Source organism: Haemaphysalis longicornis, unplaced genomic scaffold (assembly GCF_048455015.1).
Source record: "Haemaphysalis longicornis isolate Haplotype H1 unplaced genomic scaffold, Haemaphysalis longicornis Haplotype H1 scaffold_10, whole genome shotgun sequence".
NCBI lineage: Eukaryota > Metazoa > Arthropoda > Arachnida > Ixodida > Ixodidae > Haemaphysalis > Haemaphysalis longicornis.
Window position 1 is genome coordinate 75,332,783 of NW_027526204.1, and position 19,481 is coordinate 75,352,263.

At 45.3% G+C, this 19,481-nt stretch overlaps 1 protein-coding gene across 2 annotated transcripts; it reads left to right on the forward strand.

Moving 5' to 3' along the window:
• The first annotated feature begins 845 nt into the window (after positions 1 to 845).
• On the forward strand, positions 846 to 18,980 carry LOC144158795 (chitin deacetylase 7-like). 2 transcript variants are annotated; one of them, XM_077689935.1, is made up of 6 exons: positions 846 to 947; positions 8,459 to 8,587; positions 13,331 to 13,631; positions 16,664 to 16,849; positions 17,563 to 17,808; positions 18,598 to 18,980. In XM_077689935.1, the coding sequence occupies exons 1-6, from the start codon at positions 872 to 874 to the stop codon at positions 18,959 to 18,961; spliced, it is 1,302 nt and encodes a 433-aa protein (XP_077546061.1). In that variant the 5' UTR covers positions 846 to 871; the 3' UTR covers positions 18,962 to 18,980. The 2 variants fall into 2 exon arrangements, with proteins under 2 accessions (XP_077546061.1, XP_077546060.1); XM_077689934.1 differs by lacking the exon at positions 846 to 947 and adding an exon at positions 1,693 to 1,809.
• Positions 18,981 to 19,481: the final 501 nt, after the last annotated feature.

Consider the following 19,481-nt stretch of genomic DNA (forward strand, 5'->3'; position numbering starts at 1 on the left):
ATAAAAAGATGGCCAAATGCATGGAACCCGACGGAGAGTGCGTCTGCGGAGCAGGACTGAAGATGATCAATGGCACATGCGAAGGTGATGAGCAAACTTGTTCGAGTGTATACTTGTAGTAATTTACATTTGACTGTCTCTTTAACAATGAAACATGCTCCTTACTGTGATAAACCTTTCGGAAGAGCGTGTACACCGCGTTTCAGAGCTGAAACTATTTTACAACTACGCGGGGATAAAAGACTGATTAGGAGAAAAGTTAGAGGATATTATCTTATGGTGTTTTTTAGTAAACAGCCATGTGCTTTAAGTATACTGCCACATTGCGCAGAAATCATTGCAAAATGACAAACGCCTTTCTATGATGCACCATCGCTTTCTTCTCATGTTATGAAGAACCAGCCTGTACGATGGGAAAGAAACTGCAGTGCCATAAAAAGATGGCAAAATGCACGGAACCCGACGGAGAGTGCGTCTGCGCAGCAGGACTGAAGATGATCAATGGCACATGCAAAGGTGATGAGCAAACTGGTGCGTGTTTACATTTGTTTGTTTTTAGATTTGACTGCCTCTTTAACAATGAGACCGGTCATTTACTGTGATAAACCTTTCGGAAGAGCGTGCACACCACGTTTCAGAGCTGAAACTATCCTACAACCACGCGGGGATAAAAGACTGATTAGGAGAAAAGTTAGAGGATATTATCTTATGGTGTTTTTTAGTAAACAGCCATGTGCTTTAAGTATACTGCCACATCGCGCAGAAATCATTGCGAAATGATAAACGCCTTTCTATGATGCACTTCGCTTTCTTCTCATGTTATGAAGAACCAGCCTGTACGATGGGAAAGAAACTGCAGTGCCATAAAAAGATGGCCAAATGCACGGAACCCGACGGAGAGTGCGTCTGCGCAGCAGGACTGAAGATGATCAATGGCACATGCAAAGGTGATGAGCAAACTTGTTCGAGTTTACATTTGTTGTTTTTTAGATTTGGCTGCCTCTTAAACAATGAGACAGGTCATTTACTGTGATAAACCTTTCGGAAGAGCGTGCACACCACGTTTCAGAGCTGAAACTATCCTACAACCACGCGGGGATAAAAGACTGATTAGGAGAAAAGTTAGAGGATATTATCTTATGGTGTTTTTTAGTAAACAGCCATGTGCTTTAGGTATACTGCCACAAAGCGCAGAAATCATTGCAAAATGACAAACGCCTTTCTATGATGTACTTCGCTTTCTTCTCATGTTATGAAGAACCAGCCTGTACGATGGGAAAGAAACTGCAGTGCCATAAAAAGATGGCCAAATGCACGGAACCCGACGGAGAGTGCGTCTGCGGAGCAGGACTGAAGATGATCAATGGCACATGCAAAGGTGATGAGCAAACTTGTTCGAGTGTATACTTGTAGTAATTTACATTTGACTGTCTCTTTAACAATGAAACATGCTCCTTACTGTGATAAACCTTTCGGAAGAGCGTGTACACCACGTTTCAGAGCTGAAACTATTCTATAACCACGCGGGGATAAAAGACTGATTAGGAGAAAAGTTAGAGGATATTATCTTATGGTGTTTTTTAGTAAACAGCCATGTGCTTTAAGTATACTGCCACATCGAGCAGAAATCATTGCAAAATGACAAACGCCTTTCTATGATGCACTTCGCTTTCTTCTCATGTTATGAAGAACCAGCCTGTACGATGGGAAAGAAACTGCAGTGCCATAAAAAGATGGCCAAATGCACGGAACCCGACGGAGAGTGCGTCTGCGGAGCAGGACTGAAGATGATCAATGGCACATGCAAAGGTGATGAGCAAACTTGTTCGAGTGTATACTTGTAGTAATGTACATTTGACTGCCTCTTTAACAATGAAACATGCTCCTTACTGTGATAAACCTTTCGGAAGAGCGTGTACACCACGTTTCAGAGCTGAAACTATTTTACAACCACGCGGGGAAAAAGACTGATTAAGGGAAAAGTTAGAAGATATTACCCTGTGGTATTTCTTCGTAAACAGCCATGCGCTGTAAATATACTGCTACATCGGGCATTAATCATTGCGAAATGGCAAACGCCTGTCTATGGTGGACTTCGATTTCTTCTCATGTTACGAAGAACCAGCCTGTACGATGGGAAAGGAACTACAGTGCCATAAAAAAGTTGGCAAAACGCACGGAACCCGCAGGAGAGTGCGTCTGCGCAGCATTACTGAAGATGATCAATGGCACATGCAAAAGTAATCGAAGTTACGGCACCTCCTCTGAAAATTGATGCATGTCTCCAAAGGTTGACTTAAAGTTCACGTTCAGCCGTTTTGGACATTTAACAGTTTAGCAAACATTTAGCTGATTCCCAAAATGTTTGCACGAGTGTAGGAAGTAGGATTTCAAAAAAAGGAGGCCGCCTGGTTCTTGCTGCGGCAGGAAATAAACATCCCCCTCGCGAGGGGCACGATCATATGCAGAGCATTTCCTGGGGCGCACGACGTTAAGTACTTTGCGTTACGTTAATGTTGTTGCACTTGTTGCTGTTTGTTGTTGTATTGTAATTAAATGAGGAGACGTAATTACGTGGTCACGTGACATCATTTATTAGCGGGTGCGTATGATTATTGTGGCACAGTGGGAAGAGCACCATGTACCTCGCGTTCCGACCACAGGTAGTCAATGCGTTGTATCAGCAGCTTCTTGACGTAGTTTGAATGAGTCAAGGATATAAGGCGCGTTTGTAGCCCTCCATTCTGTGTCGGCTTTGTGGCGGAGTGGGTAGAGCACCATGTACCTTGCGTTCCGCCCGCGGGGTCGTGGGATCGAAACCAGGCGCCGGTAAGTATTATTTTTTTATATAGTGTAGGGGGAGGGGTGCGGACTACTACGGACAACCAGAACGGGTGACATCGTGAGTTAAAGAAATGCTCTGCATTTATTATTTTGCACTATCTTTATATCTGGCTGTACAACAGAAGCGATATAAGCAATTGGCAATGTCCGCGTTGTCTGCTTTTGCCCTAGGTCATGCACTCATTATTTCCTGTCTGGTACAAGACAATTTAAAAGAAAGTTTCCAAATGAGTTCTTTAAACGTTGAAACCAGATTGAGTGTCTTGTTGTTAGAACAAAGTGAATCAATTCATTAAGCTAGGATGAGACTGGCCTTTTGGGGAAATGATGGAAGCAGTTATGGGATAAAAGTCAATAGAAAGTGAGCTTTATACACTTTTTCTTGTTTTAATACTTTTGCGATAAGAAGGTCCAAAAACAAGTATAATTACACAAATTTAACCTTTTTTCAGAGCATCAAATTCTGTATGACCGTTGTGGGTAGCTCATTTCCGATTAGTAGCAGATCTGAAAGATACTGGGCATCCTATCATGAGGCGTAGTGGCGCGTTCAATGGCTAGGGCCTCAAAGTCACTCACTGTGAACGTACCTTTGCATAAACCATGTGGCTTAGAAATTGCAAACAAATGACTGTTGCACTTCTGTTTGGTTCCTCTTTTTATAACCAACCAGCTTGCACTGAAGAAAAAATTCGGACGTGCGCTAAAAAAGGGGCGACGTGCCAGGAGCCTTCTGGGGAGTGCGTCTGTGAAGTAGCGAAACGGAAGATCGGAGGCACATGCAAAGATAAGCAGCTATGACCGCAGCTCCTCCGTAAATTTATTATTGTCACCAATATAATTGTCCTTATGTTGAGAATTTCTGAGCAGTTGTTATGCAGTCCGTTGAAGGACAGCTGAGGTGCGAACACTCGCTGAAGCGAGGGGGTACTCGAGCAGGTGGATTCTAGAAAGATTAATTTATGCCTCATTACTAAACAGCGCAACAAAAACACGGACTATAGCTGAGGTACACAGGAAGAGCGCTGACTTCCAACTGATCTTTTATTGAAAAAAACACATATTTATACCCCGCACACCTACACACACGTGCCATAAATGCACACAACAAAACAAGCAATTCATCACAGCGGTGCTATGACGCACCACACACGCTCTAAAAATTCCCATTAGAACACATTCACTTCAAAAGCCCTCTCAAGCCATGACACACGTGTTGCGCCCCTAGATTACTTTCTATGCAGCGTTCCTTCCCCCTTGTAAAAATGATTTCGTATTTCCCCGAGGGGAAGAATGTGAAAGTGCGAATGCAGGAGTTGAATTTGCGCGGTTCGGTAATGTTCGCGAAAGAGAGATCACACACACACACACACACACAACTACAAAGAAAGAAAGATGCATTTATTCACAGACACCTATTTGTGTTGTCGTTGTACTTGATTGCTAGAGCGGATCTCAGCTTTGAAATTTCGTGTCAGTACTCCTTTAAGCGGGTGCATTAGCCCTTCTCACGCCCGATTCCTGGCCAATCCCCCACGTGGGTATGTGCCATGCACAGACACCTATTTGTGTTGTCGTTGTACTTGATTGCTAGAGCGGATCTCAGCTTTGAAATTTCGTGTCAGTACTCCTTTAAGCGGGTGCATTAGCCCTTCTCACGCCCGATTCCTGGCCAATCCCCCAAGTGGGTATGTGCCATGTCAGCGGCCAGGCAGCGCGCGCCCATCTCCCCCCGTTGCCAAGGAAGACGAGGAGCGCGCGCACCCGCAGCTGTTGCTATGTGAACGGACGGCGGTCGCCGGAATTCAGGGTCGCTTATAAAGTGCATTCGCACTTAAAAATCAAGTTCCTTGGCTGACAGAGCAACCGAAGGTACGCTGACGCAAGTTTCCCCCAACCTAGCAATTTTCGCGGCCTCCACGATCTCCCTTGTCATCTGGTCACTATGGCGCTGAATGACTTCGCATTTTTCGAACATGGGAATGCACTTTCCGGTGGTGCCTTTGCAATCTCGGCAGTGAATGCCTAACTGCCCTTTGACACTTGTTCGTACGTGGCGTGTGTGTACGTGTGTGGCGCGTCATAGCACCGCTGTGATGAATTGCTTGTTTTGTTGTGTGCATTTATGGCACGTGTGTGTAGGTGTGTGGGGTACAAATATGTGTTTTTTTCAATAAAAGATCAGCTGGAAGTCAGCGCTCGTCCTGTGTACCTCAGCTATAGTCCGTGTTTTTGTTGCGCTGTTTAGTAATGATGGATAACCAACTCGCCCAATACTGCACTTTGCTTAATTTATGCCGTCTTCCAGGCTATATATACACCATGATTGATAAATTATGTTAGCATGATCCAATTTGATCTAACCTCATCCTCCTTTTGATCTTTGTTGCCCTGTAGAAGACGGTGTCAAGTGGAGTTTTTTGAATAGCTCGAATTAAAAAAATTGGAACAGGATGTTGGAAGGCACACTGCCTGAATAAGTTTAAGCCTGAAGTTCTTCCTGTAATCTACATCGCGATAACCAACCTTTGTAGGAATATGCAAAAAGAAATTTTGCTTCATTCATTGCTCTAGATACAGTACTAGATACGGTGTATCGCATTTCCGGTTAGGCGCAAAGTTATAGAACACAATGCGTCCGTTCAGGCAGCTTATAGGGGCCTAAAGCGGCGATAATCGGGGGCAACTGCAGAACGACAATGATGATGATGATGATGATTTCTATTGGTTTTCCCTTTGTAGTGGGGTGATGACATGTCATCTTACCCAAAAGGACAAATATACCATGTTTTATACGCTTAGTTTAATACTAGCTCTGCTTAGGTCAGCCACAAAAAGCCTATTAGGCTCAAAATACTTTCTTTTTCTGTTACAGGCGGTAAGTGTCCTAGGCAATATTACCCTCTCTGCTTTCTGTGCCCCTGCATTCTAATCTTTTTTTCGTCGCCTCGACAGCCTTGAAGTTAACTTCCTCTGTGCTACCCTTAAATCCTAGGGCTTCTGGAAGCCGAATATTTCCCTCACGTAGATTTGGATGGATACCCTCACAATTTAACTCTATGTGCCCTATAGTTTTTTTTCTTTCCCACAGACCACGCATAACCTATCGTTTTGTGAATACTTCCCCACAAAATCTTAGTTCGCATGCAATCTGCTTAGCCAGAAAAAGCAAAGCACTGTTCGTGGAATTATCGTAGAAATTTTCCTTCCTGATGTTCAATTTCGCAGCCGTGTACATCTCTAACGACGTTTTAGCTTCCGTTTTTTCTCTCCATTTCCTCTCTCCATCTGCCTTGCCTCTTCTTTAGTTACCTTTGCTGTTTTGGATTCTCCACGGTTCTTTCCGTATTTCATCGTTAGCCTTCTAGTCTTCCTTAACCACTGTGTGTCCTTTCTTTTCAATTATAGGTACCTAAAAACCTTAGCTGCCCACCTTCGTTGATCCATTGCTCTCAACCTCATCTCAAAACTTAATTTATTCTGTGCTTCTCGAACTTGAAACCAAGCCCAGCGAATATCCCCCTGTACTGCTCCGTTAGTTGTGTTTCCATGCGCGCCTAAGGCCAAACGGCGTACCGTTCTCTGGTTCACTCCAAGGCCTGATAGAACGTCTGATTTTAAACAGAGTACAGCATTCGCAAATGTCTGACCGGGAACCATTGCTCCTTTACACATTCCTCTACGTACTTCATATTTGTTACAGCCCCACAGTGCTCTATGTTTCATTATAGGTGCGTTTCGCTCTCGCTTACCCTTAAGTTGCTCGTCATGAGTTCTTAAGTAGTTATCCCCTTCGTTTATCCACACTCCCAAATATTTATTCCTTCACTCTGGGAAATCCGCCTTGCTGGATAGACACTGGGTCAGTGGTAGCGTCATTAAAAACCATTATTCCCGATTTTTATGCGCTAAAATTTAACCCGAGGTCGGTGGCTTCCTCACCGCTAATATTTATTAGCCTTCGCATATCGGTCTGGTTATCAGGTAAACAAACAATGTCGTCTGCATGTAACGTTCCCGGGATACGCTGTTGTACCACTTCGCCTTGCAGCGTATGGGTTTGGCTGAACCCTACTTGACTTTCTGCCGGTTTCTATTCTGACCCTTCCATGTAAATCATAAACAGTATTGGGCTCAAGGGCATCCCTGTTTCCGCCCCAATGCGTGGTGACCTGCTGGGCGCATTTCTGTCCTTCCCATGTAAGGTGCACTCTATTGTCTTTATAGATTGATATAAGGAACTGTAATAACTCGTCATCTAATCCCTGGAGTTTCAGCATTCTCCACAGCATTTCTCTGTTTAAGTTGTCATAAGGCCCTTTAATGTAGAAGAACGTAATCCATATTCGTCTATTCTGCGCTTTCGCAATTCCAATGCACTGCGTTATCCCGAACAAATTAGCATCCCATCGCCTGTCTTGTCTAAATATATTTTGCAGTTCCCCAAGTATTTCATTTTCTTCCATCCATGATTGAATTTCTGATTTTATCGCTTGCATTACGAATCTATACACCACTGACGTTACTGCGAGGGGTCTGTATGAATCAATACTGGCTTTGTGTCCTCTGCCTTTATGTATATAATTCATCCTACTTTCTAGCCAGTCCTCTGGTATTTGTTTGGTTTGTATCACCTTATCTATGGCCCTCATAAACGGTTCCTTACTTTTAGTTCCAAGCAGGTTTATCAGTTGCATTGCTATACCGTCCGGTCCCAATGCTGTCTGGGGGGAAACCTTTTGCTCTGCTTTTTTCTAATCAAGGTTGCACAAACCTATTTCTATTTCCGCAGTCTTCTGTAGCGCTTATGTTATCGGTGCAGGCTTCCCTACCCATACTGCCCTAAACTTCTCACGAATCCCTGGATGAAAATGGCCGCCGGGTGGGATCAGAACCCACGACCTCCAGAATACGCGTCTGGTGCGATGACCACTACGCTACTGGCGGGGCTCTTTCCCCATGTTCGAGTATTTTTGGTTTCCTACCCTTGGGGGTTGTAGCCAGCGCCACTGGGACTACTCGGGGTGAAGGGGACCTTCTTTGTAACCCCCGGTCCGTGACTCGGGGGTCTACGGCATGTCGAGAGTGGTCGACCAGCGTTGAACCCTCTTAAGCTCCCATTTTTTCACCACTTTCTTTCTCAAAAAAATCTTCAGCTCTTTCAATGACCAACCACATTCTCCCTTTTGCTTTCCGAGGTTTTCTTGACTGCTAATCCTCATTTCTGTCCTAGTTCAACGAGCCCCTCATTTTTTCATTCTGATTCGCTACATGCACAGCGAGGGCCTTTGTTCTAGCAGTCTTGCTGCTGAAGGGAGCCATAGGTGCCATAGGTGCCATAGGTGCCATAGGTGCCATACGTCTTGTTATAGGAGGCTGAGCTTCACTTTCGGGATTGTGGCTGCGCACCACTCTTTCCTAAAACAAACGTCATAGCTAACCACGAAAGCCGGAACCATATGAATGAATGAAGACTTGAAAACAAGAGTTACGAACGGAATTGTTTCCGTTGCCTTCTTTATCGCTCTCATATAAAGTGAGTCGTTATGTAATTGAAACATATACCACGGGCTGTCAAAGACTATCTTCAAAGAAATTCATCTAACTGTCACAGTGGATGCCCCTGAAGCTGCCGGTTTCTTTGGAGAGGCGACTTCCACGGTGACCCAATCATCAGAGTGGCAAAGCAGCCACACCACTGACAATTCAACGGAGGTGCCTGTCATTCCTGGCCCTTACAGTGGTACGTATAGGTTATGGGATTTCTTTCATTTCTTACTGTGGTAGTAGGAAAAAGACAAACCTATTTAGTAGGGTGCAATGTTACTGTGTGCATGTGAGTATCGTGATCCCTTCCGTTGCTGCTACCAAAAGAATAATAACTATTCGTATAATGATTAGAAAGAGTTGCACCGAGAACTTTCATTTGTAACAAAGGTGGAAATACCGGCTGCCCACTGTTGCAGAAGTTTGGCTTTTCTTTCATTGATGGCGCTACAAAAGTTTTTGCCAGAAGTTAGCCTTATGAGGCATAACAGCTAGAAATAGTGAAATTAACCTAACCTCCACGAACAATCTAAAAGCTAGAATAGAAAATGAACAAAAGTAAATGGTAACTGCTGTATCCCAATTGCGGTGCGGCGAATGCTGTGAGTCAGGCGCATTCAACGCCGGTCATAAAATGTTGGAGACCACTCAATACATCCAGCTCATCAGCATAAAACGGTAATATTGTGCGAGTTCTTTATTCTGAATAAATATCCACGAATGATTCATCGGAACGTGTAGATGCGAGCCCCTTCAGGTTACCGCCACATCAGTGTAGAGCCTTCATCACCCTACTGTACAGCTGAAATCAGGATTATAGCGAGGATGTGGCAGGTCATGTTAACACAATTGACTGGCGGCATCGCATCAACACTGCGTGATTTTTTGTATACAGATGTCACGTTGCTAAACTAAGGCTCTTTGCCGAGACCCACCCCCCCGCTACAACCATGCAACACCCTGAAGTTGCTCAAAAATCTAGAATTGGCCGACTTGCTTTTATTCGTCACAATGGCGTAAATTGAGATAATTGGTCGTACGAAATATAAAAACCAAAAAATAAACAAAATAAGAAAAACTGTAAGAGTGAGATTACAAAATAAAAAAAAATATGAAATATGCAAAACTCTTACAAAACCCGAAGGCGAAAATAGAAGAGTTGGAAAAAGGACGACGAAAACGCGAATAAAAATTGTTTAAAGAAAGCATTCGTTCAACGGCCTCTATTTTCACAAGAAATGTAATTAGTGGAGTTAGCACATTTTATCGCCAGAATGACGTAAACGGGCAAAATTAGTCGAGCGGAGTAGTTTAAGAAGCGAGATCTGGAAAATTACACATATGAATATTACAAAAATGGGCTTACAAAATAAAATATTATGCAACACATCTCACTCGCAAACGGCACACCAGAATATGAAAAGACCAGGGAAGAACTACGAAAGCACGCATTAAACGCTGCGAAAACGCACCAATTCTGACTACGGCCTTGAATTTCCGTAGATATGCTTACTTGGCCACGTTAAGACATCAATTGCCTAATTGTTGTAAACGCACATAATTGGCAAATAGACATAAAAGTAAACTTCAAAACAAATAAATGACACAATGAATTTCGCTGCTCATAGGCAAGTCTGACTGTGAGGAACGCAAAGTGCAGACAAGCTTCGTGAGAATGCGACACATCATTAGACAATGCCATGAATTTCTGCAGATATAATGAAAAAGTTACTTCAGGGTAGTAGAAACACTATTTATTCGTACTCTATTTCTAGGTTGGTTAAAGTTCTTCAATAGCGTGCGCTGCAGACTTGAATAATGGACAGGGACAGACATGTATGGTGCAGTCATTGTGAAATATTTCACAATGACTGTGCTATGCACCACCCTATCAGATGTTTGTATAAATGATGATGATGGTGATGTTATTTGTTGTTTAAGGGCACAAGGTCAACTACGGCAAATTGCACCAAAGAAACCGTTATTTAATGAGTGGTGTAAACGTAAATACTAAAATCGGCGAGTAAAAGTAGACGGGAAACGCAACAAAAAAACAATAAGGATCGCTGAAGTATAGGGCCAGGATGATTATGCGTGATATGACCAGAGCTGTAGAAATTTTATATCCGATAAAAACTTAACACATTTAAGAGAAACATCGCTTCGTCTGCTAAGAGTTCTAATGGGTGCACTGGAATGGTTCGTCTGCAGAGTTCAGGCAAATGCTTGTGTCGTGTTGTGCTAAATGCTTGGCAGATACTTAGGATATCGGCTAGTGGCACTCCCCACACTTGCTACACAGGCGCTTTGGAGGTCCAGTGAGCAGGTGCGAGTGCGTCACATGTGTGTTGGCTAGCCGTTATCTTGCTATGGCAACTCCATTATGTCTGTTGTGTGGGTCAATAGTATATCGTCTGAATTATTGTTATAACAGTTGTATTTTGTTGTCTGCTGGTTCACTCCAGTGTCAGTCAACATATGTTATGCAGATGTTGACTGATGTGTGGCTTGAATTAACGATCATAGCCGAACCCACTGAGACAGACAATGTAGTCTGCGGGTGTTTTAGAATCAATATCCAGCAGGTTGATGTTAATATCTCCTAGAAGAACAACGTTCTAGTTTTCCAACGACAGTTTTTCAAATACTGCGTCAAGGCTAGCCAAAAATTCAGAAACAGATGACGACGGCGAACGATAGATGCATCCCAGAATAATGTTTTTGCCCGCACCCTCAATAAAAGTGTCAAGTTCGATAAATACAGATTCGCAATGAGTGAGGTTTATTGCGATATTAAGTCTGCGTGAATAGAAGATTAGTTGTGAGATGAAGCTAGCAGCACCCCCCTGGCTACTAGATGGACGATGGCAAAACTCGGACTGATAATTTGGAAAGCCGCATAAGAGAGCGTCGTCATTGCAAAGCCAATTTTCCCAGAGGCAAATAAAAGAAAAGGGATGTTCTAGCGATCTAAGAAATGTGGTGATATAATCATAGTTTTTGCGGATGCTTTGTGCGTTAAAGTGAATGAGGGATCAATTTTTGCGCTGAAGAGCTAGTTTAAATTGGTCCGGTGAAACAGAGCCATACTGGCGTTGAGGACGTGATGTGCTGTAAACTACATAAGGGGGACCATTAGGCGAAGATTTTCAAGTCGGACTCTGTTGCTATACGGAAGACCTTGCTGTCTTCGTTCCTGCGAGCAATGATCTGACAGTTTTCTGTCCACAAGAACTGCCACTTCTTCTCTTTCTTGAGAGCAAGCGCCTTCGGGAAAAGTTTCTTGTTGGCTATCGTCAAGTGGTCATTTATATACACTGGGCTGTCGCATTTCTCAGAGAAGCCAATCTGGTTAGCACGCAATCGGGCTTTCCGGGCCCTTCCGTTGAATTCATTTTTCTTACCCCGTGAGCAGAAGTGAGCTATAATGTTCTTTTCTCAGGAAAAGGCGGGAACGCGGTGAATAGTGTCAATGTCTGACGCTTCAATGGGGCACTCGAGTACTTCAGCCACAGATTTCAAAATGGCTCCACAGCCTTCACCTTTTGTTACCGGCCCACCTTTAATTTCGATGTTATTTAGGCGAGAGGATAATTCAAGGTCAGCCATTCTCTTCTCGAGAGCTTCGTTGCGGGCTGTTAATATCTTATTGGCTTCAACTACTTCCGCATATTTCGCCTTCAATGAGTCATATTCATCGCTAACAAACTCAACATATTTTGCCAGCTTCAGCTTTGCGTCGCGTCCGGGTTTGTTTGTGAGGCACATGACATTGCAGCGTCCTGCACTCTCTAGTGTACTTCTACGTGGTGGCATTGACATTGCAAATTTTTGTCGACACAACTACCCGTAGTGCATCTTCTGTGCGGGAGCAGGTACCCAAAACGTGACCTGTGACTGAGAGGATTTGCATGCAGCCGAAAGATTAAAATGGAACATCAGGCTTAGCTGTTATATCATACATCAACGCACCACAAAAGTTGTCTGGACCTGGACGATGCGTACACGGCTGTTACTATCGAGTCTTTGCTATGCATTTATGTGGATCGGTTAGATTGTGATGCTCGTACCATTTGAGTGAAGTACAGCTAGCGCTCAATGTTTTGGTGTAGTTCATAACAGAATTGCGTCACCTGTATGCCTGCTGGAGGCGACGAATCCCAATGTTCGTGTAAAAGTTTCAGCCCACACCAGAATAAACTCAACCTGAATAAACTAATATTTTGTTCTCGCTATGGCGCACCTCGCGGATGACGCGGCCGGGGTTTCAATCGTGAACGGGTTTGGCTCCAAGCGGCGTATTTCTTATTTAAGTTTTGTTGCGTTCACCCTAGCTTGAACTCACATAATTGCAGGATAGTATGTATGCATGGCTAAAAAAATGTGCTTCAAAAGTACGTACGACATTTATGATCATCCTCATCGTTTTATCTTGTGCAGGCTGAAAGCCTCTCGCATAAACTTGCGACCACTCCTTCATGTCGTGTTTCAGGCCACTACGTGCGCACGTGGGTTAGAACATGTGGTCATTGTTGTCGTTAGCATAAAAAAATCAACTGCTCAGAATATACGGACCGATGACCATAGTGCATGGCGGGTGTTCATAGCTGCGCACATTACGCAGTGTCAGCGTCGCCATCATTCTTGTCAGTGTTAAGTTGAATCGCGAGAATGATCTTGATCCTTATGAGATACACTGGAAGGTACACCACCACTCAAATTAGTGGGGCCAGGCTGTGGAATGAAACTGAGATGTATCCCTCCCGGGAGACAGTTCCGCAGGCAAACAAGTATGTTTGCAATAAAATGCGTAGACATGGCCACGGCGATCCCTTTTAAATATTCTAATTATCACACTCGTTATAGAGCGCAGCCTAATAATATTGATTTGCGCATGCGTTATTTGTTTCCCATATAATTTTGTGCCCTGTTACACCAGGAACTGGAGAATGCAGTGAAGAAGTCTGCAAACGGCCTCGATGCCTTTGCGCAAGTGATGCGCCCCCCGCTGGTGTTCGAGTGGAAGAGATGCCCCAGTTTGTAATGCTGACATTCGATGGTGCGGTCAACGCGGGCAACATGCCCTTCTACCGGGAACTTTTAAACATATCGAGCAGGAAGAACCAACAAAACGGCTGCGGCATCGCAGCAACTTTTTTCACGCCGGCGGAATACCTCGACTACGAAGCCGTCAACCAGCTACACTCTTGGGGAAATGAGATCGCCTTGAAGTCTATTAGGTAAGCTTATAAATCAGTAAGGTTTATTACTAATCCTACGGTATGGCAAAAATTCTTCGGGGCAGGCAGAAGATTTACAGTCAATGAAAGGGGAATCGCCGACCAAAAGTGTATTAAAAAAGAGACGCTTCGGTTCATACCGAAGACTTGTTCAGTATGATGAAGAGGCTTCTAAAGAACAGGTAAACACAGTGAATACGGCTTCGCTATTCCAGCTGGACCGTTTTAGATGCAGAGCATCTCTTGCTCGAGTGTATGTCACTCCTGCGTGCCCCGTCCGCAGCGCCTATCCTCTCTCACTCTCCCTCACTAGCGATAAGCAGTGCGCGCTGCACGCCCCCTCTCCCTGCCTCCGCTCCCTCGCCAGCGATAAAGCAGCTGCGCGCTGCACGCGCCCTCTCTCCCACCCTCGCCAACGAATAAAGCATGTGCGCGCTGCACTGGCTGAACGTGCCCTCCCGCCCCCTCCCTGCATCGCCAGTGAATAAAGCAGGTGCGCGCTGCGCGCGCCCGTTCAGTCTTCTCGGAGAGATCGCCAGCGCCGGTTCTGCTACGTCGTTGTATGATGAGTTTAACCGGAACCAACAGTCCCGTCAGCGTAGATGTGAAGCATCATGGGGGTGCACATTAAATTCCCATTCGTGCTCCGATAAATGAAACACAATGAAACCACACGGAACCCCCATGATGCTTCGCATCTCATCAGGGTTTCCCAAGGGAAGATGGTGTAATTTTTTTTAAATGCGAATGCATTTCTTAGTCGGGGGTTGTCGTGCGTTGGCCGGCGTGCGCCTAGCAACAGCTGTGGCGCGCCTAGCAACCGGAGGATGTGGTAGCTCGGGCGGGAGTAGCGGAGGGCAAGGGGAGAGGAGGAGCGCGCTCGGCGTGTGAGGGCGCTCGCATCGCGGAGCTCGGGCGGAGTAGCGGAGAGGGAGGGGAGAGGAGGAGCGCGCTCGGGCGTGTGAGGGCACTCGCATCGCGAAGCTCGGCGGAGAGAGCTCGCTCGCGGGGCGGGCGTGTTGCGCGGGTCTCTCTCTCCTCTCCGCGTACCCTCTCTCCACTCGCAGCGCTCGGAAATATGTATATAAATGCAGGGGAGCGCGCGCCTCTCTCCGTGACTGCTTGCCGCAGCGCACTCATCGGTGCACCCAATGCATTCGCATTTCCGCACGATCCCCTTCGGGGAGGTGGGGGGTGTTTTTTACTACACTTTTGGTTGGTGTTCTCCCCTTCTTTTGGCTATGAAGTTTCTGTACTGTGTTATTGATTTCTCCGCAGTGGTTGTGGTGAAAAGACGACAAAGAGAGAAGGCGGGAGTTTTGTTATGTACTGTGCGACACAGCGTCCTTGTGGGAGATTAAACATTCAACAAGCAACAATTTTTGGAAAAAGGGGGGTACGAAAATGCTGTAAATGTACAACGCAAAAGGGGAGCATAAACAAATTGGTAATCGAAATATGGCAGAAATATGAGTTGTTTGAAATGATTGCCTTTATTTTAAGCACAGTATTATGACTAGCCATGAAAATGCGTTATTCTGATGTAGTTGTTGACCAAAAAATTTTTTAAGTGCGGATGCACTTCTTAAGCGAGCCTGAAGCGTCCGCCGCCGTTCGCATTCCGCCGCCGTCCGCATAGCAACAGCTGCGGGTGGGCGCGCTTCCCGCCTTCCTTGGCAACGGGGGAGATGGGCGCGCGCTGCCAGGCCGCTGACATGGCACATACCCACGTGGGGGATTGCCCAAAGGAGTACTGACACGAAATTTCAAAGCTGAGATCCGCTCTAGCAATCAAGTACAACGACAACACAAATAGGTGTCTGTGAATATATGCATCTTTCTTTCTTTGTAGTTGTGTGTGTGTGTGTGATCTCTCTTTCGCGAACATTACAGTTGTGTGCGTGTGTGTAATCTCTCGACTACTCATTAAGATCACGATATCCACCGTAATCGCGCAATCAACAACCATGCATTCGCACTTACACACTCTCCCCCTCGGGGAAGTGCGAGGGAATTTTTTTTTTACTCAACTGTTTGTCCGATGTGCCAGCCAGTTGTAATGTTGTTTGTCAAACGCCTGGGGCCAGTTTGTCCACAACCCGCTGAAAATATGTGTGGATTTGGGGAAAATGTAATTGAAAAAATCGAAGCTCTTCCAATCGGTGAAGATGGAAGCCAGCAAAATTGTAGCTATGGTGTGTGTGCGGAGGACCAGTGCACCTCCACGAGCTTGTTCAAACTGAACACGCACACTCCTTGAATTCTCGCTTTCCCGAGCGAACGTCAAGCGTCGCGTATCGGCTTACGTCGCTGCAAATGTCGAAAGATGAAAGTTCCTGCCACCAGTGCTACGTAAAGGCGTCATTAATTCTATTCCTTCCTCCCGCCCTGTTTCCCTCTCCGCTACGTGAACGATAAAAACGACGAGGCTTGCTAAATTCACTTCACTTTTTCCGCATTTCATTCCCGCGTATCATGTATTGAAACCTTTGGTTTCGTTACTGTTGGACTTTGAAGGCCACCGAACGGCGTCGCGACAAGAATGCGGCTCGGGCGCGAGCCGGCTTTGTATTTCTAGCTTGAAATAGTGCTTCCAACACGTGTTTTTTATTTACTATCGCAAAACTCAAGCACACATCTATTTCCATCTAAAAGAACTGCGCTAGTTAGCAGTCGTAAACTGATATTTTGCCTCAAATATGCCTAATGTTGCCTTTTTGGTCAATGGTGTTGACATGTGTGAAATAATGCACTAGGTTTAGTACTTTGGAAAGGTTTTGCATATACAAACTTCTCCTCTTAGAATATTTACATTTTATAAAAGAGGCATATGTTGTGACGAGGAAACGACAGGCTGGATGCTATTCATATACATACAGTTTCGCTGCGACAAAGTGCTCACGCATTTCACTCTGGCACAAGCGACCCCAAAAATTTCTTCGGGACAAAAATTCTTCACCCGAAAACTACCCTGGCTGAGGTAAGATTTGCCCGAAGATCAATTGCGGAAGATTTGCGTTTATTGTTCGCAGCCACAGAACGGACTTGTCCTACTGGCAGACGATCAACAGCACCCAGTGGGAGCGGGAGGTCCTGGACCAGCGCGAAATGCTGATGGCTTTTGCCAACGTGCCATTTTCCGACGTTACTGGTTTCCGGGGACCATTCCTCAACACCGGCGGAGACCAGGGATTCCAGATGCTCCACAAGCACTTCCGGTATGTTCACTAGGCTAAGAATAACTGGATGAAGCAGTTATACTTCTGAGCTTTAAAGTATTTTAGTACACGGTATCATCACGTACCAGCGCACGTCTTCAGAGGATGGCACACGGGCACTAAGGCAGTTCCAAAAAATCTGCTATGCAGTTGGGATATCTGCTATGCAGTTGAATATTCCTCTCGACGTAGACCACAATAATACAGCAGTAAATTGTTAAGCTTCGTTGCGTCAGTGTCCGCCCAATTATTCTGAAAGGGTGGCCTAGTAAGGAGAAGGCTAATCATGATTAAGCTATCGTAGTAGCATTGTGCAAATAGAGACAGACAGTCTCCAGGCAGGTAATAGGGCTGAAACTAATGGCGTGATATCAGATACCTTTGCACGACATATTTTTTGTTTGAAAAAGTTTTGTCTGTACCTGAGAAAATACAGGAGAATTCTTTGAGGAATTTGTCTGACAAAATTACCTTTGGTAACGGTTGCAGGCGTTAAGGTCAGAAGTGAACCATGACTGAACAATCGTAGGTGAACAATCAGAAGTAACGCAATATAACAGCATCACCCAGTGCACCACATCAGGCTCTTAGCGTTCACAACAAAACTAGTTTGATTAGACAGAACCGCAGCACTCGTCCTGAATTTGCATTGTGCGAAAACTTAAAAAAAAATTCGCCGCTTGTTGATGACAATTCTCGTATTGTTCACGCAGATACGACAGCACGCTTGTCCACCAACGTGCCCGAGGAGAGCGCCCATTCTACCCGTACACCATGGACTTTGGCTTCCGAAGAAGCTGCAACGTGTGGCCGTGTCCCGAGGGCTCCTACCCAGGACTCTGGGTGCTGCCCATTAACGTGCTGTTCCCGAAGCACACAGAGGGAGACCTGCCATGTGCAATGGCTGACGCCTGCTTGCCGCAGCCAGTTACCGCTGAGGACACTTTTGAATACTTCAGGTACGCATGCACAATCTCTACGGAGAACCAGGTTTATGCCTTCTGTGCTTTTTAATGAATGAGCTGTTTTCGGAATGAGCTGTTTTTAGAGGTAGAAACGCGGAAACGTGCGCTCACTGTGATTGTACTCGTTGCCACAGGAAAAAGGAGAAACGGGACAGTTGCTGATAGTGAGGCCACATTGTTATTCGCAACCTCGTACAGATGAACCGGCGGTCGACTTTCTGTACAGCTAACTAGGTTGTGCGACTCAAGGAAGGGCACTAGATGATACAAAACACGCGGGATCAGCCCCTTTCATTCACCTTGAGAGGTCTTGGAATAATTGTAATTTGCACAGCCATACCGAGACCTTTAAGATTCGCGCGCTACCAAAGTTGTGCATCCACAACTATGGCTGTACAGGCGAAAAACATTTGCATCAAATTCAGCAGATGTTTTTTGAAGTGTGTTGAAAGGGTGAGTAAAATATAAAATTGGGATCGACCGGTGAATTTGATGTCTGTAGAAACGGTGAGTACAATATGACGTTCGGATCGACAGGCGAATTAAACTTCCAGTATTTCAGGTGATTACTTGCTTCTTTTGTGCTAAAATTCCTAAAATTTTCGCATTCCGCCATGGAAACGAACGTCCAAGTCACAAAAATCACCGAATCCTTCGCTACGCGTGACCACGCTTGCGCATTTGCACTGCGCCTCGCTCAATTTAAAATGGGCCAAACTTACAACAACGTCATTATAATCTAAATTCACCTGTAGAAAGCCATACAACGTTACTGTTGCGCAGGTCAAACTTCGAAGAATTCTACACCACCAACCGGGCCCCCTTCCCCGTCTTTCTCCACGAGGCGTATCTGAAACACCCCGAGCGCAAGGCCGGCTACCTGCGGTTCGTCGATTGGCTGCTGCAGAAGGATGACGTGTATTTGGTGACCGCCTCCGAGGTCCTGCGTTTCATGAAAGACCCGGAGCCGCTCAGCGCTTACGCTAAGCGCCCATGCACACGAGGGAACGTCCGTGGACCGAGCACCTGTCCCAGGCCGACGACGTGCTCCTACAAGAATACGCCACCAGGAGGCGAGCGCTACATGAGGACATGCTCGCGGTGCCCCAAAAATTACCCATGGGTGAATAACCCCTTGGGAAACTGAAATAAATGGTATTTTGAGAGATCGTCTTACATTTTTATCTCACATTTAAAATAAAGAGTTCAGTATTCAGTGCGCGTTTTTACGTGTCACATCTGAACAGAGAAAATATGAGTTGACATTAAAAAAGAGTAGGGCAAGCTATTGGCATATTATGTATATTGTCACGAAGCCAAAGACGACGCAGTTGTCTTTAAAGAAAATAATTTTATTGGAGCGAACTTGTGCTCCCCTAACAACTCAAAGAATACACAGGCGGCGAACCAGCAGACAAGAAAGCGACGTGCGTAGTTAAGCGTCGAGAGTCGAATGCCGCCGCATCTGCTCAGCGGGAATTTGTCACTCGGCGCGGGGGTTTCTGGAATAGTCGAATTGCCGTAAAAACCCGCGTATAATACGAACCCGCGTATAATACGAGGTGTAATTCGGGGACATCAAAATCAGAAAAAAAGTTTTCATCCGCATATAATGCGAGGTAAAGAGCACATAAAACATTTATTTGCACTGCAGGTACCGTTCAGTC